This window comes from Eumetopias jubatus, unplaced genomic scaffold, assembly GCF_037043125.1.
Source record: "Eumetopias jubatus isolate StellerSeaLion01/CBP00866 unplaced genomic scaffold, mEumJub1_p1.0 scaffold_2, whole genome shotgun sequence".
NCBI classification, from domain to species: Eukaryota; Metazoa; Chordata; class Mammalia; order Carnivora; family Otariidae; genus Eumetopias; species Eumetopias jubatus.
In genome coordinates, this window is record NW_028274808.1 from 50197542 (window position 1) to 50219218 (window position 21677).

The 21677-nt window shown below is 38.2% G+C and overlaps 1 protein-coding gene across 1 annotated transcript in view; it reads right to left on the reverse strand.

The window, feature by feature from the left end:
- Nucleotides 1–21677, reverse strand: part of FBXO16 (F-box protein 16) — a 47889-nt gene that overhangs the window by 14207 nt on the left and 12005 nt on the right. Inside the window, exons 3-5 of the mRNA XM_028114224.2 lie at nt 13584–13790; nt 9390–9554; nt 4825–5057 (exon numbers count right to left, since the gene is read on the reverse strand). Coding sequence (XP_027970025.1) covers nt 4825–5057; nt 9390–9554; nt 13584–13790 — 605 coding nt within the window. The remainder of the gene's footprint in view (nt 1–4824; nt 5058–9389; nt 9555–13583; nt 13791–21677) is intronic.

A 21677-nucleotide genomic window follows, 5' to 3' on the forward strand; every position in this document is an offset into this window, starting at 1 on the left:
TGACCTGAGCAGAAGGCAGATGCTCAGCCGACTGAGCCACCCAGGCACCTCTAGATCCAAAAAAGACTTAAGTGACGCATGGACTAAATACAACCCTCCCAGACCTTGTTTGGAACTTGATTAAAAAAGCCAAATGTTTAAAAATATCATTTATGAGACGTTCAAAGATACCTCAAAACTGACTTGATATTTGATTGATTATATTGTGAAATCATCCATTGATTTAGATGTGATATATATCATACTATGATTCTTAGAAAGAGTTTATCTTTTAAGGACAGGCATTGATTGAAATATATATGAATAAAATAATATTACATTTATATTTGTCTCCCAAGTGACCTTGGGGGAAGGGCGGTGAGGGATAAGTTCATGAGTTCAAAACCATTAATGCTAGCTGATGGTTACAAGCAGTTGTATTCTCTCTACTCTTATATATTTGAATTTCCACTATAAAAACTTTTATTTATTTGTTTGTTTAAAGATTTTATTTATTTTGAGAGACAGAGAAAGCAAGAGAGTGAGCGAGAGCAAGGGGAAGGGCAGGGGGGGAGAGAGAATCTTAAGCTGACTCAATGCTGAGCCCAGAGCCCGATGAGGAGACCACGACCCAAGCCAAAATAAAGAGTTGGATTGCTTAACCGAGTCGCCCAGGCACCCCATAAAAATTTTTATTTAAAAAGATCAGCTTTCCCAAATATTTCTTATTGCTTAATTTGTAAAAATTTCCCCCAACTTTTAATTAAGAAGTTTCGAACATACAAAATCGTTGAAAGAATAGCACAGGGTGCCTGGGTGGCTCAGTCGTTAAGCGTCTGCCTTCAGCTCAGGTCATGATCCCAGGGTCCTGGGATCAAGCCGCACATCAGGCTCCCTGCTCAGAGGGAAGCCTGCTTCTCCCTCTCCCACTCCCCCTGCTTGTGTTCCCTCTCTTGCTATCTCTCTCTCTGTCAAATAAATAAACAAAATCTTAAAAAAAAAAAAAAAAGAAAGAAAGAATAGCACAATGATTACCCATAAACTCTCCAACTAGATTCAACATTTTGCTATTTTTGCTTTCTCTCTATATATACATAGATACATATATACATGCACATGCCACATATATATGTATATATGTATTTTTGCCACACCATAGGAAAACAAATTGCAGACACTTCACCCCTAAATACTTCAATACTCATCTCCTAAGATAAAGACATTTGCCTCCCTAACCACATTGGTATCATCATACTTTGGAAAATGAATGGTAGTTCTTTAATATCATTTAATATTCAGGTCATATTCAAATTTCTGCAATTGTCCCAAGAATGCCTTCTATAGTCTTTTTTAAAAAATCAGAATCCTATCTAGATTCACACTGCTTTTGGTTGTTATGTCTCTTATGTCTAGAATATTTTCCCCACTTCTTTTTTCCCCCATGGCACTGACTCTGAAGAGTCCAAGCATCTAGTCTATCTTAGTGAATGTAGCACATGCACTTAAAAAAATGTGTTTGTGGGGCGCCTGGGTGGCTCAGTTGGTTAAGCGACTGCCTTCGGCTCAGGTCATGATCCTGGAGTCCCGGGATCGAGTCCCGCATCAGGCTCCCCGCTCAGTGGGGAGTCTGCTTCTCCCTCTGACCCTCTTCCCTCTCGTGCTCTCTATCTCTCATTCTCTCTCTCTCTCTCTCTCAAATAAATAAATAAAATCTTTAAAAAAAAAATGTGTTTGTGGAATTGTCTATTTCTCTTTAAAGCTGTCAATTTTTGTCTTATGTATTTTGAGCCTTTGTAACTAGGTACACATGCATTTGTAATAGTTGTATCTCTCTGCTTAGTTAATCCCTGTATCATTATGAAGTGTCCTGCTTTATCTTTGGTAATACTCTTTGTCTTGATGTCTGTTTTATTTGAAATTAATGGTCATTCTAGCCTTCTCATGTTTTTTCTTTGCATGGTACATCTTCTTCCATCACTTCATTTTTTTTTTAAGATTTTATTTATTTATTTATTTGAGAGAGAGAATGAGAGAGAGAGCATGAGAGAGGGGAGGGTCAGAGGGAGAAGCAGACTCCCCGCTGAGCAGGGAGCCCGATGCAGGACTCGATCCCGGGACTCCAGGATCATGACCTGAGCCGAAGGCAGTCGCTTAACCAACTGAGCCACCCAGGCGCCCCTATCACTTCATTTTTAAATCTATTTGTGTCTTTAAATTTAAGGTATGTCTCTTGTAAAAAGTGTACATTTGGTTTTTGCCTTCTTATCCATTCTGATAATCTCTACCTATTAATTGGGTGTTCAGTACATTAACATTTAATGTAATTATTGCCTTTCACAAACAGTATTTGAGGTCACAGAAAACTCAAGACATTATCACTTTATCTCATGTTAATGTACCATTCATATGCCTGGGTATCTAAGTTTGCCTCTTTCTTATTTACCACAATAGTTCAGACTAAGGGCCACATACAAACTCTTAAATACTATCTTCAGGGATACATTGATCAATACATAGTCAATACACTCATGATGATTCAAAATTCAAGAGTTCAAAAGGATGTACAGTGAAATTTGTCTATCTATCCTTGTCTCTAACTTGCCATTCTCCTCCTTAAGGCAAACAATACATATCAGTTTCTTGTGTATATTTCAGAGATATTTTATAAATATATATATATTTTTTTTCTTCTCCACCTGTTTTAATATAAATGGTAGTATTTCTTTTAAGCTCTGTTTTGTACCTTGTTTTTTCTGCCCAGTATTTTCTAAATTATAAGCAAACTAATTAGACTTTTTCTGATACAACTAGATGAATTTAAAGTTCATGAAGGGGCGCCTGGGTTGCTCAGTCGTTAAGCGTCTGCCTTTGGCTCAGGTCATGGTCCCAGGGTCCTGGGATCAAGCACCACATCGGGCTCTCTGCTTGGCTGGAAGCCTGCTCCTCCCTCTCCCACTCCCCCTGCTTGTGTTCCCTCTCTTGCTGTGTCTCTCTCTGTCAAATAAATAAATAAAATCTTTAAAAAAAAAAGTTTATGAATTGCAAGGCTACACTTCTCTCAAAATCAGTTAATGAGTATTGCAAAGCTGGTCAGTCGTGATATAAAAATGAGTAAGTCATGGTCTGCACCCTCCAAGAGCTTGAGTCTTGCCTAATGAGGGATACCACTCTCATCTCACCTCCAAAGGGACTCCAATAGTCCCAAAGATACACATGTAATCTCAATGTCCCCAAGTCTTCAAACTTTCTGGGATTACCCTTTATTAGCCAAATCATATAATTTAAGAAACCATCCTATAAAGAAGTGCTTACTTACTATATGTCAGGTACTATCATAATCATGTCACATACATGAGGATTACCCGACAGGGATCGTGTGTTAGGTATTACCATTATTGCCATTTTACAGGTGCAGAAACCAGGGCACAGAGAAGTTAAGGAACTCCCCAGGATGACAAAACTAGAAGTGTGGGAGTCTGGATTTGAACCCACGCAGTATGGCTCCCCCTCTTAGGCTGCCTTGGTGTTAATCTGTTGAAATATATTCTGAAAACATGGCAGATATATTAAAACCTTCTAAAACCTTTCAAAATTTGTTTCCTTTATTTCTCGTTTATCCTGTACATGCATATACATGTGCGGATTAACAGGTACATATGTGTATACACATGCGTATACATGTGCGGATTAACAGGTACATATGTGTATACAGGTGCAGACATATATTTTTTTACTTTCTCTTCTTTCTGTACTATGGGTGGCACACTGTGGGTGGTCCCTTGACATTTGCTTTTCTCACTTAACAACTTACCCTTTCACTCCTTACCAGTTCACAGAGTTCGTCCTCATTTTTACAGTTGCCTAATACTCCATTGTGTGAATGTACTATACATAGTTTACCTAACAGACACTCTCCATGTAGGAAAATTTATGTTATTCCCAATATTTTAAAGTCATAAATGAGGGATGCCTGGGTGGCTCAGTCAGTTAAGTGTCTGTCTTTTGCTCAGGTCATGATCCCAGGGTCCTGGAATCAAGCCCCGCGTCAGGCTCCCTGCTCTCCCTCTGCCCCTCCTCCCTGCTGTGTTCTCTCTCTCTCAAATAAATAATCTTTTTTAAAAAAGATTTTATTTTTTGAGAGAGAGAGAGAGTGTGTGCGCTTACACACAAGCACACAAGCAAGGGGGAGGGGTAGAGGGAGGGGCAGAGGGAGAAGCAGACTCCCCTCTGAGCAGGGAGCCCAACATAGAGTTCGATCCCAGGACCCTGAGATCAGGACCTGAGCCAAAGGCAGCCACTGAACCAACTGAGCCACCCAGGCATCCCTGCAGATTTGTTTTAATAATGAAATGGGTTAGCAGTTTTGAAATTACTTTCAGAATTTGTAAGTAAATATATACTGTTTATATATATGTGCCTATTATATTATATAGTATACAATTTTTATACAAGTTATATATGTACCTATATAGTTTTCATTATATATTATATGTACATATATAATTTATATAAATAAACATGAGAGCCAGGTTTCTCCTTGTCAGAGAAGGGAGGTGCAGATATGAAAAAGGAAAAGACCAGAATGAACTCTATGGTGCTAGATTGAAATTTGAAGTATTAAATATTAAAAGAAGCTGTAATGTTAAATCATGATAGCTACAATATGCAAACAAATCCTGATGAACAGGGTAAATTTACCAATAATGGTTCATTTACTTTTCAATGACTTTTTACTTCTATGTATTGAAAAGCATTTGTATTTCACAAGAAATGCTTTTTTCCTCTTTTCATATACTTAAGTGCCAGCAAATTGTTTCTAACAAGGAAGAGCATGGAGTTTCTCACCCTTGCCAGATTTGCTCAATGGGGTCACAGTTGTCCAGGTAATTGAAGCGAATGATATCAGTTGGATGCTTGTCAGAAGATCGCCAGGGTGGGAGCTCTTTCTCCCCTGGATGGGTTTTCTTTCTCAAAGAGGAAGAGGACCTGAAAGCTGATGCAGGAGACTGCTTTTCCTCTGCAGAATTGCTTGTAACTGGTTGAACGTTGGCAATGGAAAACCCATCTTTTGGAGGTGTCTGGAAGAAGAAAACTAATTATTTCTGTTCTTAAAACATCGTAATAATTACAACAATAAAACATCATCATACCATCATCATCATCATCATCACCATGACTGCAATGATCATGGTGACAATTAGAGAAGCCACCAACCCAGGAGTCCTTGTATGTGCCCGGTACTGTCTCAGGAAGTTTTCATGCATTATTTTATTTAACCTTCATAATAACTCTAAAAGGTAATAGTTACTACCCCATTTTACAGAAGAGGAAACTGAGGATGGAATAAGCCAATGAACTTGCCCACTACTACCTAAGTGGTTAAGACAGAGGGTCAGAATGTGAATCTAGTACTGTTTTGCTTCAAGTCCTTGTACTAACCCTTTCTATCCTGGACTGCCACCATGCCTACCACATCATTGTATAAGTTTTCCACAAGCGCAGTTAATTGACTCATAAAAACGAACACATTTCAAAAATAGTACTCCAGGCTTAATTATCTGTAGCACGTAGGGACAACTTTGAGTTATACAGAGGTAGACTGTAGATTTTATCAGTTATCAAAATCTTAACTGCTCTCAAAGAATACTTCTGCTTTAATTTCCCAAAGTCTATTTTTGTGTGTGAAATTCATAAGGTTTTTATGTGGTTGTAACCTAAGGGAGGTGGTAATGGTATGTTGAGAAGCCATTAAAGGCTTAATTTTTGTTCTTTAAGAGATTAGGGAAGCTTTGTGTGGTAAATTGGTTTGCTTGAATTGTTTGTGATAATTAAGAAATTCCCCCATCCCATCAAGCAGCATCAGTTTCTTATCTGTTTCAACTGTTCTTTGTATATATTTCTGTTGTAATTATGTGGTTGTCTATGTCCTAGGCCACTAGACACGGTTCCTTGAAAGCAGGGTTAGGAACATTATACTCAGCACCTAGCACATAACAGTATTTAATAAATATTTATTAAATTAATAAATGATTGTAGTTTAGTAAATTAAGATGACATTTTATATTTATATAATTGATAGCTCATTATTGGTTTGGTATTCAATATTTTGTTCAGGTCTCATTTAGCATGGACATTCCTTTCATTTCTCTGAGCTTATATTGAACAAAAGCTGTTTTTGCTGAAGAAGGCTTAGTTTAATACTACTGGGAATAAATAATACATGATAATAAGAAGTTTCAGGGGAAAAAATTTAGGCATAAGTGCTAGTAATTATATATAATTAAACATTATCCATTCTGAAAAATAACAAAACGCTTGACACTAACAAAAGAGGATATAATGAAAACTGATGATTTTTCTGTATTAAGTAAACAAAATTTTGTTCACTTCACCTAAAGCCTTTGAGAATTTTTAAAATCATGAATGATGTTGAACTTTGTTAAATGCTTTTGTCTGCATATACTGATATGATCATACATCCTTTCTCTTTTATTCTGTGAATTACATTGGTTAATTTTTTAATGTTATGCCAACCTTACTCTCCATGGATACTTCCTAGTTGGTCATCATGTATTATTCTTTCTTTGTATAGAACTTGATTTAATATGCTAATATTTTTAAAGGATTTTTATGTCTGTGTTCATGAAGGATATTGATCTGTGATTTTGTTTTGTTTTCTTGTAAAGGCCCCATCTGGTTTTGGTATAAGGGTAATGAGTTGGGAAGCATTCCCTTGTCTTCCATTTTATGAAAGTTTATTTAGATTTGGTATTTCTTCCTTAAATGTGTGATAGAATTCACCAAGGAGGGTATCTGGGTCTGGAGTTTTGTGGAAAATTATGAATTTGATTTTTAAGTTGATAAAGATTTATTCATGTTTTCTATTTCCTAATGAGACTGTTTTTGTAACTGTATTTTTGAGAATTGTCCATCTCATCCAGGTGGTTGAATTTGGTGACATGGACTTGTTCATAATATTCTCTCATTAACCTTCTCATGTTTACAGGATCTGTAGTGATGCCCCCTCTTTCATTTCTGTTACTAGTAATTTATGTTTTCTCTTTTTTCCTACATCGGCCTACCTAGAAACTTAGGAATTTTATTTATGTTTTTGCAGAAGCAGCTTTGGTTTCACTGATTTTCTCCATTGTTTGTTCTAATTTCATTGATCTTAGCTCTTTATTACTTCTTCTTTCTATCTACTTTGGGTTCAACTTACTCCTCTTTTTCTAGATGAACTCTTTTTGAAATTATGCTGTTTGGAGTAGATAAAGCATAGCCTGACAGACAGTTATAAAGATCATTCTAGTCCAGTCCTCTCATTTTAAGGTTGGGGAAACTAAAATTAGCCACAACCATTTGCTCATAAAATGCTTTCAAAAGCTCTGCTGGAGCACCTGCCAGGTATAGGGTGTTGAGGGAAAGGGAGCCAGGGAAGGTGCTTGAGTGAAGGTAAATTATGCTCTAATGCAGTGGCTGCCTACGTTCACCATCACTGGAGCAACCTCACACGGAATTACCCAAATTACTCAAGTACGCATAGGGCTGACAGTTGACTTTTTAACCTTAGTCACGTGACTTTATTAACATTACTCACATGACTCCTTAGTCTTTCTGACTTAGATTTATTTATTAAACAGAAAAACTAACTTTTAATATAACAAAGTGTTCCCTAAAGAAATTTAATACAAAGCAAAGAGGTGGCAATTTTCTTGCATCAGAACGATTCATCATTTTAAAATATAGTTATGCACATTTTATAGAAAAGAATTATGGCTGAAGACAAAGCTTTCGAGTCAGTTTCATAAATAATACTCAAAACCTCTTTTCCTTCTACAAGTTGGTTAATCACTTTTCTCTTCTTTGTCCCAGAATGGCCCAAGCTTCAGCTATTGAATGCCATTCCCTGCCCCTAACTGAAAATGAGAGTGAAGAAAAGCCTTATCAAATCTCGAAAAGAAATCATAGTTATGGCAATTTTTAAAATAACTTTTTCCATCACTGCAGTTTAAGTTTCCTTTTTAAAAGACATCCTCATGGAGCACACCAATTACTGAAGTCAGAAAGGCTAGTTTTATCACTGCAATTGTAACAGGATTAATTATGCATAGTTTATTACTATACTAAATGTAGATGGATTCTACTTTAAAACAATAAAACTAAACCTAAACGAACAAGCTAGGAGTTGACTATTCATCTTTCAAAAGGATTCCTCATTTTTAAAAGGATTCACTGCAATTTTTTCATAGAATATGATACCCCTGTGGTTTTAAAAATCATTAAAAAATTTAATTTACACATAATTTTTCAGGAACTCATCTATTGTACAAAACGATGCATAGCTCTGCATATGTATAGATCATACCATAAAGAAAAGGCTCATAAAATTTTCCCATGAGTTATCTAATTAACTGTGACTATAAGAATGAACATAAACACTGGTTATAATGCAGAGAAAACAACTAGAAAAATTATTCTTGCATTATTTACTTTTTATCATTATATGTAAATGATTTACATGCTTAGTTTTTAGATTAAAAAGAACTTTAGTATAATCATTATTCCCTTTCAAAATTATGGATTTATTGGAAAACTTTTCTTTATAAATGATATAAAAATAACCTTTAGCTCACCTGGTCGAATCAGAAAATTTGAATTAATAAAGTAGAATTTGATGACCCATTGATAGTAAATACTGCACAATACCCACAGAGTCCCAGTGTCAGAATTGCCTGGTGTGTGAGTCAGATACGGAAATCCAGGAATCCGAACAGAGTGAGCAGCTCCACGGTCCTAACCTCCTGGGAAACTGCTGGTTTAAGAGTGTCTGATGAGGGTTCTCAGTTAACATGGATGTCTTGAAAAAGGCTATTGAGTTCTCAGAAAAGGAGAATTTTGAATAGTGTATTTCCTTTGCTTACTTGCTTAGGTTCCAGATTAAAAAGAACTTTAGTATACTCATTATCCCCCTCCCCAACTTCTTAGTTCTAGAATTCCTTTTTTTTTTAAAGATTTCATTTATTTATTTGACAGAGAGAGACAAGAAGAGAGGGAACCCAAGCAGAGGGAATGGGAGAGGGAGAAGCAGGCTTCCCGCTGAGCAGGGAGCCTGATGCGGGCCTCGATCCCAGCACCCTGGGATCAGGACCTGAGCCGAAGGCAGATACTTAACAACTGAGCCACCCAGGTGCCCCATCCTTTTTTTTTTTAAATTCCAGTTAGCATACAGTGTGATATTAGTTTCAGGTGTACAATTTAGTGATTCAACACCTCCATACAACACCCGCTGCTCTGGTGCTCAGTCACAAGTGCCCTCCTTAATCCCCATCACCTGTTTAACCCATTCACTGCCCCCCTTCCGTATTCCTAAATAGCTGATATTTTTGTTTGTTGCTTTTCCCCAAATTTACCTTAGGCTTGGTAACATGAAGTTCTTTTACCATTTGAATGTAGTGCTTCTTCCATATACCCTGCTCAAAGGGAGTTGGAGAGAAATTGATGTACCAGTTAAATCGTAAACATTTGAGCATCCAGAGCTGATCCAGCTCAGTTAAATTCTTCCAGTGCCAGCTCACCTGGAAAAACGATTGGAAAGGAAAAAAAAGCCCTACTCAGTCTGCATACCCATTTTCTCTAGGTCTTCAGCTGTCACCCTAGACCTGAGATAACTTTTTCCTCCAAATCAAAGCTTAAAAAGTTACCTACCTGAAGTACTCTCTACCCAGGCAGAAGGATTTTCTTTAAATGTTAAATCACACTTAGATTCAGAGTCAACTAATATTTATCAAGTACCTATTAACCACCCCCCTAAGGAGGCAGGTGTAATTATTCCTTTCATGTTGCAAATGAGAGGACTGTGGCTCAGATAGATTTCGGAGCTTCCTAGAAGTTCCTGAAGTTGAAAGTTATATAAGGGTTATAGAAACTCAAATCTGTGTATTGTTTACTCATATTCTGGTATGCTTCCATTTTCTCTCCATTCTTATGATTTAACTAAATAGAAATTTTATAAACAGAAAGCAATTACTGGTATCATATGGTGTGTCCTACATAGCCTTTAAGATTCCCTAAAGCATACACTCCTTGCTTTATACATGCCATTCCCCCAGTATTATGGTTAATCTCACACATCCAGCAAACGATGGTGGTGACCCTACTCTGTGCAGCAGTGTTTACAATAACTTACTCCAGATTTTGAACAAGTCTTGCTGAAAACTAGGGTCAAGATCACGTATAAAGTTCAGACTAGGGGTTCTGTGTCTTGGCTATAAGAGTTGCAAAGATGACACCTAACCTTCCAATGCAAATTTCATCCTTGGAAAACTGGTTTCTTTTTCAACATTAATTAAATCATTAATAATGTTTGAGCACACACACACACACACAAAAAAAAAAAAAAGAAAGAAAGAAAGAAAGAAGAAAGGGCAGAACACTGTAATATATCTGGCCCTCCCATTCTCCCTCATTCCATCCACCAAGTGCTGAATTCCATTATGTTTAGCATTGTTTTCTGTGCTGAAGAGGAGACATACAGGAGAGGGGAGGGCACAATTACAAGAAATAACAGGTTCAGGAGCTGGAAGGATGAAAAAGGGTAGAGGATCTGACAGAGCCCCGCAGGCAGGAACAGAAATCACATCGACTTTGTTCAATGCAGAAATGAAACATCGACTTTAATCCCCATATGGTTAATTGACTCAGAATTCAGCAGAAAGGTGAGGTTTTGCAGGGAGGGGATGAGGAGAAAAATTTCTCAGTTCTCACTCTTTTCCTCATTTTTCCTTACATCAGAAAAATTTCTCAGTTCTCACTCTTTTCCTCATTTTTCCTTACATCTTGTTTTGACCTGGGTATTAAGTTGGTTTTGATTCCCCCAGGGTAGATAAGGTTTTTGTATGTTTTGTTTTTGCTTTTCGGTGTTTTTTTTGTTTGTTTTAAAGTAGACAGGAATGAGGAGAGTTGAAGGGTAGGTAGGAGCTTTCAAAATTATCAGCCCCCCCATCTTTTTAAACAGTTCAAAGGTCATCTTAGTGCAATGGCAGTATTGTTTAAATCTATCTGAAGGACAACTGCCTGTGTCTTCCTCACAGGCAGGGCTGGGAACAAATGTAATGCTGAGATCTTGCAAGACTGACATATGATACACATATATGACAGGATTAGTGATTTCAAATAACATTTCTCTCCAATGATAACATTCTCATTGTGCAAAACTTGAAAAATTCCAAGAATTTTCAAGAAAAACAACACCCATTACCCCATCAATCAGAGATGACCTTATATTAACAACCTGACAGTTCTTTTCTTTTTCCTAAGCATGTAGGAAACAAAATTCGGAAATTCTGTATATACAATTTTAAATTGTGCTTTCTTCATTTCACATAAGTATCTTTGTTCTTGGAAAACATGTTTTCTAATGGCCATACAATAATTCATCATATGGTTATATGATAGACTCTTACTATTGGACATTTAGAATGCTATGCTCTTTTAAGGAATGTTTCATTTTTGGAATAAGTAACATGTACATTAATACTAAATTTTCTTTTTAAGATTATTTATTTATTTATTTATTTGACAGAGAGAGAGAGAGAGAGAGAGACAGAGAAAGAGGGAACACAAGCAGGGGGAGGGGAGAGGGAGAAGCAGACTTCCCGCAGAGCAGGGAGCGCGATGCGGGGCTCGATCCCAGGATCCCAGGATCATGACCTGAGCCTAAGGCAGATGCTTAACGACTGAGCCACACAGGCGCCCCCATTAATACTAAATTTAAAGATCCAAAGAGACATGCAGTAAAAGAGAGTCTCTCTCTCATCCCCATCCTCTGGTCACTGCTTCCCCTCACTGGATGTAACCACTGCTACAGCTCCTGTGTGTCATTCCAGGAACATTCTAGGCCTATATTAATAAATATGCATATATTCTTTTTTCTTTCAAAAGTGGTAGGACAGTTCTGCACCTTTGCTTTTTTCGCTGATGATCAATCTTAAAGATTGTTGCAATTTATTTAACCAGTCCCCTAATGGTGGACATTTCCAATATTTCCAAACTTCTGCTATTACAAACAATACTGCAGTATTCTTATACAGACAATTTTTGCATATCGAGGCACTCCAAGAAGGGGAACTGCTGGATCAAAGGGAATCTTTCTTTCTTTTTTTAAAAAATTTTATTTATTTTTTTAAGGATTTTATTTATTTATTTGACAGAGGAAGTGTGCACAAGCAGAAGGGAGGGGCAGAGGGAGAGGGAGAAGCAGGCTCCCCACTGAGCAAGGAGCCCAATGCGGGGCTTGATCCCAGGACCCTGAGATCATGACCTAAGCTGAAGGCAGACACTTAACCCACTGAGCCACCCAGGCACCCTTAAATTGTGTATTTTCTTTTTTTTTAAAGATTTTATTTATTTGACAGAGAGAGCACAAGCAGAAGGAGAGAGAAGAAGCAGGTTCCCTGCTGAGCAAGGAGCCCGATGTGGGACTCGATCCCAGAACCCTGGGATCATGACCTTGGCCGAAGGCAGCTGCTTAACCGACTGAGCCACCCAGGCGTCCCAAATTGTGTATTTTCTTTTAAGGTTTCAGGATATTATACTCACAAAGGCCTCCTTGCCTATGTTTTCTTTGAGTACTTTAATGGTTTCCCTTAATTTCATACCAATCTTTTATCCTACTAGAATCTTTTTTCAGACAGCTGCCCAATTGTCCCAAAACCATTTATTGAGTAACTCCTCTTTCTTACTGCATTCATTTTCTTAATTTTAAAGACTAAAATTATGTTACACATCTATGAACATGAACACGTGGTAACAAGTAATTTCCGGTGTTACCAGACTCTACGAAAATTCTCAACAAAATGGCTACCAGTTTTATCTTGTAAGGAATTGGAGTATACTTTAATAGACCGTGGACTTATTTGTAGGAAAACAATAGTGAGCCCCTTTTCCAAGGTCACTGGAAGCGAGTCTACTCACTCTGAACTCTTTTAGTCTTTTTTTTAAAGATTTTATTTATTTATTTGAGAGACAGAGAGAGTGAGTGAGAGAGAGAGAGAGAGAGAGAGAGAGAGAGAGAGCGAGCATATGAACAGGGGCAGAGGGAGGAGAGGGAGGCTCCCCTGCAGGGCTCCATCCCAGGAACCTGGGATCATGACCTGAGCCAAAGGCAGACTCTTAACCGACTGAGCCACCCAGGTGCCCCCAGAGCTCTTTTAGTCTTGTACTCTTTGTACATACCCCATTAGTACCTTATTTTGAGGTTTTCTGTTTATGAATAGCCTACACTATACAATTTAGAATTGTTTTCTAGTTGTATGCTATGCAGTATAAGACTATTCTGCTGATGAACCATTTCATATATATGTTTGTCTCTCCAACCAGCAAATACTATTCTGTGGACACTAATGATGTCTTACAACATTTTACATCTACTTTTGAGCACTAAATACAGAGGCACAAAGAAGACCGGGGTTAATTCAAACTATATAGACTACACATATTGACCATCTCATCTATTTCTTGGATTTGCATGTGTGCTTTTTTTTTCTCATTTTAGAATTTTCTAGGCTATTAGTACAAAACATTGTATACTGATTCTTTGCCTTTACCTGTGCACAACGACAAAGGCTTCGGGGGTCCAGGAAAGAAAAGATGTATAAAGATAACACCCTTGGAAGCTTGGTAGTAAAATCCAGAGCTTCTGTTGGAATTTTTTCTTGAAGCTTTCGACAGCAGAACTTTTGCTGTGACAGGGAGCAACGTTCTAACAGGCCTGTCAAGATTCTTCTCCGTTGAGAGTCTGTCCATTTATCAAACTGGAAAAAAGAAAGAAAAGAAAAAAAGAAAAAAGAAAGAAAAAACTGTGCAGTTTCAGTCTGATACCAGAGATTCATTACAGGAAGGGATAAGAACAGCATAGAATTGAGTTTAATATTTTATTCCTAATGAATAGCATGTATATCTTCCCCTAATTAATAAATTTGATGTTTTGCCACTTACCTGTCCTTTCTCACATTTATACATGTGAGCATGTGCAAGATGTGAGTGTGTACACAGAAGTGCACTTGACCTCAGAACTTGTAGTTACATAAGGACAGTAAGTTGGGAGCTGGCCATATTCATAAACTGAGAAAATATATACTTAAAAATATAATTTCAGGGATGCCTGGGTTGCTCAGTCAGTTGGGCGTCTGCCTTTGGCTCAGGTCATGGTTCCAGGATCTTGGGATTGAGCCCCACAGGGGAGCCTCACTTTCCCTCTCCTTTTGCTGCTCCCTCTGCTTGTGCTCTCTCACTCTCTCTCTCTTCTCTGTCAAATAAATAATAAAATCTTTAAAAATGTGTGTGTGTGTGTGTATATATATATATATATTTTTTTTTTTTTTTTTTCCCCAAGAGAAAGTACCTGGGCAGTCCCTCTTGGGCCAGAGTTTCCGTATTAGCTCATAAGTGCCAAACCAGAAACAAAGCTTTGCATTCACTATTGGAGATAAGGTATACTATGCAAATAGCCCTGAGAAGGGTTAAAGTCCCACTAATGTGTAAATGATTGATTGGAAAGAAAATGTTAATAGGAAGACCTGCGGGGGCGGGGGGGGCGGGGGGGGGGTGGTGGGGGGGGCAGGGGGAAGTGCCAGAGACACGAAGTAGATGCCAGAGTAATCTGGGGCATGCCAAACAAAAACTTTGGTTACTTCACTATTTTCCCCAGAGATAACCCTAAATCAGTCCCAAGATCAATGACTGATCAAAGATAAGAATTCGAGGGCTGGCCAAAACCAAAAGAAAGGCTCTTATGGGAACACCTACCAATCGAATGAGCCACTTTATTGGAGGTCTAAACCTCTCTTTTTTTCCTTAACCCATTTTAGAGAAGAAAAATAGGAAAGTTTGGAGCGACCTGTATTTTGTATATTACTGCATTTCACATATAGATATTTTCTATGGTTGTCATAAGCTAGTGAGAATTTTATAAGGAACTTTAGTTGTAATCATAAAATACACTGACTACCTAACAAGGCATATAAAGCATGACAACTCAACTTCATTATAGTCATATGATGTATTTTTTTAATTGTCAAGAAGTCTTCTTGATCAAAACTATTCACTATTATAGATCTATTTCATGATCCAGGAATCTCAGTTTAGAAACTATAATTCGAGGGGGGATGTAGTGAGCAAGATGGAGTCCCTCATGTCAAGCAGTGACATAAGCACCCAAGGATGTTGCAGCTGAGACCAGATATCACCAAAACCAGCACAGACTGACAGTACTAAGAACTGATAATCAGTAAGGCTGGAGAACCTGGAAGAACCAAGAGATGATAATCACTAGAACCAGGAGAGTCTTGCAAGGCCCCAGACTGATTAAACTCCTTTATTTATTTATTTATTTTATTAAACTCCTTTAAACAAAGGATATCTACAGCAAACTGTCAGACTCTGCAGACACTGAGCCTTTCACTTCTGATGGTACTGACCAAAGGCCTTGCCTGATTGATCTTAAACATCACAGAGATTCTCCACTGCTTGAACATAATAAGCAGTATGAGCTGAGAGCTGACCTAGACTGGACCGAGGCCTTACCTCAATTGTGCATTCAGGGATTGACGTTGCATTTGGTTCATTAACTTCTTGCCCCTTGTTATAGCTTCTCTGTTGTGTGACTTTGTATGGTACTTTGTTTTGTGTGTTGTGTATGAAGCCAAGTTAAATGCACAGTGACATGTCATTGAGTTTGGAATCCTGACATTGTGGAAAGACACAACTCATGTAGGGGCCTTGATAGTGGGCTTGTGGCAGGGAAGAAAAACCCAAAACCTTAACGTACAAATAAATGAATAAAATCTATTCATGTGCGAGTGTTCCCTGATTCTCCTCTCCCTATTTCTGCACAATTCATATTTCCAGCTCTCACAATGGGGGGTTTTCTTTCCTTTTGGGATGGATTATTAGAATGAAGAGAGAAGCCAGAGCAGAATGACTTGGGCCAGGGGAAGAACCATGCCAGAGAAACCACACTGATCTATAAAATCAAGAGCCAAGGGGGAAGTGTGAAGAGAGAGAAAAGCAGTTAGGTTTCTGACTTGTTGGGAGTTTAGGGGTTCAGAATGCCATTGCCTCGACAGTAATTAGAGACTGTGAGAGAACTGAGGAACGAAGGAAGGTATTAAAAAGAAAGCCACAGTACAAAATGGAGTCACTTATGTTAAGGGCCCCATGTCAGCAAACGAAGATTTTTTTTTTTTAAAGATTTATTTATTTATTTGAGAGAGCGAGAATGAGAGAGAGAGAGTACATGAAAGGGGGGAGGGTCAGAGGGAGAAGCAGACTCCCTGCTGAGCAGGGAGCCTGATGTGGGACTCATCCCGGGACTCCGGGATCATGACCTGAGCCGAAGGCAGTCGCTTAACCAACTGAGCCACCCAGGCGCCCTCAGCAAACCAAGATTTAATACTAACCTAATTGTAATATTATATATCCCCCAGGAATATAACCTTTAACCAGTCAACATGGAATTTCCTGGATAGCACTAGGAAATTTACCAACAGACCCCTTCCATTCCCCTTAGGAAAGCAACCTTACCTAAAACAATGTGTTCTTTGCTAACAATTTCTGTTGTTAGGTTCTCTCTACCTTTCAAAACCTGTCCTTTTCTGTAGCTCAACAGAGCTCCTTTCTATTTGCTAGATAGGATGCTACCTGATTCACAAATTGATCAATAGAGTCAATTTAGTCTTTTAAATTACTCAGTTGAATTTCTGTTGTTTAACAAAGGGAGACCTGATAAATACAAGAGTTTTAAACTGGTTCTGCTGTGATTTTTCTTCGAAACACGAAGTGAAAATTGGAATTCATTTTAAAATTACTTTTAGGCAGTGCTCTGTGGTTCTGTAGAAACTTGAGCTACATGGGGACCCAGGACAATTTTGGTTACAAAAAAATTTTCATGTGATATTATCATCACTGTAAGAAATCAGAAATAACCAAAAATGCCTAACAATAGGGAATCAGCTATGTAAACTGTAATATCTCAACATGATAAGAGAAAGTATGGCATTACAGATTGATGGTGGGTTTGGGAATGAGGCCATTCGAAGTCTCACGTACAGTATTCTATTATTTCTAATACTCTTTACAAATAAATCACTAAATCCCAGCTCCACCATTAACAACTTCTCAATTTCCTCATTTATACATTAAGAATAATTGTATCTAAATTGTAGGGTTGTTGTGAGGATTAAATAAAATAATATATGTATAAAATTCTTTTTTTTAAAGATTTTATTTATTTGACAGAGAAAGACACAGTGAGAGAGGGAACACAAGCAGGGGGAGTGGGAGAGGGAGAAGCAGGCTTCCCGCAGAGCAGGGAGCCCGATGTGGGGCTCGATGCGGGACTCGATCCCAGGACCCTGGAATTATGACCTGAGCCGAAGGCAGACACTTAACGGCTGAGCCACCCAGGCACCCCGCTATATGTATAAATTTCTTAATAAGGTGCACGCCTCATTGTAGACATGGTAGCTATCATTATAAAATATCAAAGTGATGTTAAGAATAAGTATGTGGGTTAAGTCAGTGTGAAAAGAATATATATGCAAACAATTAAATTAAAAAGCATAAGATTATCATGTCCGTGCATTGCCAAGGATGGGAAGCACATTTAGAATGACTGAGGTTAGTTTATCTACTTTCATTGCTGCCCACAAAAAAAGAATGAGCTCAGGTTGAAGAACAGTGATTTAAAATGAATATAAAAGAACCCTAGGATTATAAAATGATTAAGAAATCTATAAAAAAAACATTAAAACATTTTCCTCTAGAGATTAAAAAGATAATTACGTTGGTTTCTCATTTATTTCCCTGATTACCGTGGTCAAAAGGTAATTTATATCTGGCTTTGATAGGTGTTCTTTGCCTCGAGGGATTTTTCCTTTCTAACTGTGTTTGTTTAGGCTAATAGAAAATTAATTTGCATTCCTTGAATTCCTACCAATTGAAGGTGGGTTGATGACTCAGAAGAATGCTTCACAGTTGGGGAAAATCCCTTTGGAATTTAAAAGGTGCTAGGAATAATCCAAAAAGTAAATAATCCATGGAAGAGTTAACTGTCCAGGAATTCAATAATCTCCTACATCTCTCCCATCACCTTTCAAGTAAAAATAACCATAACATAGTAGCCAGGAATCCAAGATGTGAGATTTGGGGAGTAGCTAGGACCATTCTTCCATCCTGGTATCACTTATGGTACTTCCCTTTACAGTTAGTTCCTTTTTAAAAATATTATATTATATCAATTGTATTGATATAATCATATCACAATTATGATATGATTATATTTTATAATTATTTTAATGCCTTTTTATAGGGCTTTCTGGACTCAATAGAACTGTGAAAATCCTATGTTTGGAGTAGTTGTTCCAAGGATTTTTGCTGCAGTTGCAGGAAGTGAGAGACTTCGGGTTCCACTCATCTCACTCCAACTGGCAAGGAAAAGTTCATAGCGAGTGAGGGACAAGATGAAGAGGAAGGCTTGTTATTGTTTGCTTATTGGTTATTTATCTCAATCTGGTTGAGTGTCTTTTTTTTTTTTTTAAAGATTTTTTTTTTATTTATTTATTCATGAGAGACAGAGGAGGAGAGAGAGAGAGGGAGAGAGAGAAGCAGAGGGAGAAGCAGGCTCCCAAGGAGCAGGGAGCCCGATGTGGGACTCGATCCCAGGACCCCGGGATCATGACCTGAGCCGAAGGCAGACGCCTAACCATCTGAGCCACCCAGGCGCCCGAGTGTCTTTTTTTTTTTTAAGATTTTATTTATTTATTTGAGCGAGAGAGAGAAAGAGAGATCGATAATGAGTTGGGGAAGGGGCAGAGGAAGAAACAGGCTCCCCGCTAAGCAGGGAGCCAGATGCAGGACTTGATCCCAAGACCCTGGGGACATGACCTGAGCCAAAGGCAGACACTTAACCGACTGAGCCACCCAGGCGTCCCTCTGGTTGAATTTCTGAGTCCTATTATCAAAAAACTGACTTTCCCATTAAAGTATAAACATATTATTATTTAAAAGTTTCAAAAAGGTACATATACAATTAAACATGAAAATCCTCTGTAACTGCTCTTCCCCATCCAATCTCATTCCATCCTCCAGATGGACACTATGCACAATTTGATGCACAATTTGAAGTTTTTTTTTTTTTTAAGATTTTATTTATTTATGTGACAGAGAGAGACACAGCGAGAGAGGGAACACAAGCAGGGGGAGTGGGAGAGGGAGAAGCAGGCTTCCCGCGGAGCAGGGAGCCCCACGCGGGGCTCGATCCTAACACTCTGGGATCATGACCTGAACTGAAGGCAGACGCTTAATGACTGAGCCACCCAGATGCCCCCACAATTTTTTTTTTAAAGATTTTATTTATTTATTTGAGAGAGAGAGAATGAGAGATAGAGAGCATGAAAGGGAAGAGGGTCAGGGAAGAGGGTCAGAGGGAGAAACAGACTCCCTGCCCAGCAGGGAGCCCGATGCGGGACTCGATCCCGGAACTCCAGGATCATGACCTGAGCCGAAGGCAGTCGCTTAACCAACTGAGCCACCCAGGCGCCCGCGCCCCCACAATTTAAAGTTATGCATTTCTATGCATTAGCGTACACACAGACCCATCAATAAGGAAACAGTTAAATAAATTAGAGTATACCCATTCTGTAGGATACTGTGCAGTAGTTTAAAAAATAAACAAAATATAGCCATAAATAACCTGATACGTAAAGAACCCAGAGCATATTGTTTTCTCATTCATTCATGGCATATTCATTTTTTTATTCATTCCTTCATCACAGCTATACCACGATCTATTTACTCAATTTATTACCAACACCATTTACAATACCAAAAAAAAAACAACAAAAAACCCAACTGCAATATTCTGAAACATGCCTTTTCATGTGCTATGTGACTATTTCTCTAGTACAGATAAATAGAAGTGGAGTTACAGGTTCAAAGGACATTTGTATTCAAAACTTTAATCAATCCTGTCAAATTGTCTTTTACAAGTCTTTACCATTTGACAGTCCCTCCAACTGTGTTTATGCATATCCTCCTACTCTCCAATAAATCCTTACTTACATAGGATATTACCTAGCTCCTCAATTTTGTCACATAGGCAAAAGGAGGGGTTGGGAATCTCATTGTTTTAATTTGTATTTCTCTAATTTTAGTGAAATAGATCATATTTTATATGTTTATTGGCCATTTATATATTTTTGTACATTTCTCATTCTTCTGTTAGCTCCTTATTCCAGAGGGGGGTTTGTATTTTTCTTATTGATTTGTAGGAACTCTTTATAATCCTAGATATTAATCTTCACCTATCATGCAACTTGCAAAATATTTTCTCCTGCTTCTCTTTTGAATTTTAGCTCTGGGGGCACCTGAGTGGCTCAGTTGGTTAAGCGACTGCCTTCGGCTCGGGTCATGATCCTGGAGTCCCGGGATCGAGTCCCACATCGGGCTTCCTGCTCAGCAGGGAGTCTGCTTCTCCCTCGGACCCTCCCCCCTCTCATGCTCTCTCTATCTCATTCTCTCTCTCAAATAAATAAATAAAATCTTAAAAAAATTTTGAATTTTAGCTCTGAGTATGGTTGTTGCCAAAAAATTAAAAGTAATGCCTTCTACTTTTTTCAAATAACACTATTATTCTTTTATATTTTATTTTTTTAAGATTTTATTTATTTTATTTGACAGAGAGAGAGAGAGAGAGAGACAGCGAGGGGGAGAGGGAGAGGGAGAAGCAGGCTCTCCGTTGAGTTGGGAGCCCAACTGGGGCTCGATCCCAGGACCCTGGGATCATGACCTGAGCTGAAGGCGGACGCTTAATTGACTGAGCCACCCAGGCACCCCTATACTTTATTTTTAAGTAGTCTCTATACCCAATGTGGGGATTGAACCCACAACCCTGAGATCAAGAAATGCATGCTCTACCAACAGAACCAGCCAGGCGCCCCCATTATTATTTCTGTTAACAACATAGAAGGTGAGAAAAAGTTTGAGATGCTTTCTTTTCAACTAAAATATTTCTGCTGTTGTACTGGGAGTTGTTTTTCTTAGAGGCAATTGCCTTTTCTAACAGGGATTGAAGGGCAGAGAAGATTTAAGAGATAAGGGATTAACTATTAGCATGGAACAGGAAGTAGAGGAGCTTTTCAGTTTCTCTTAATTATTTTGTTTGTTACTGTACAGACCATCAGACAAGACCATGTACTAATGTATAAACAAAAATGACATTCTATGGCCAAATATCTTTTGGACTACCTATCATTGGATAGGTTTCATATTATACCTTACTTCATAATGTCCAGATTATTTTAAAAAATGACTTTACTTCTAATACAAGATTGAGCCTTCAACTGATACTTGATCCCTACAATGAATAGCCCAAGTAATGCTAAGTAAAAGAAGTTGTGTACTTATTTCTCCTTTCTTTTCTTGGAAATGTATTTCTTATGTTATCAACCTCTTATGGTGTTCCTGAAAATAAAAAAAAATCTAAAAACTAAAATGCGGGGGCGCCTGGGTGGCTCAGTCAGTTGAGTGTCTGCCTTCAGCTCGGTCATGATCCCCGGGTCCTGGGATCCAGCCCCGCCTGGGGCTCTTTGCTCAGCAGGCTGGGAGCTTGCTTCTCCCTCTCTCTCTGCCTGCCACTCCCC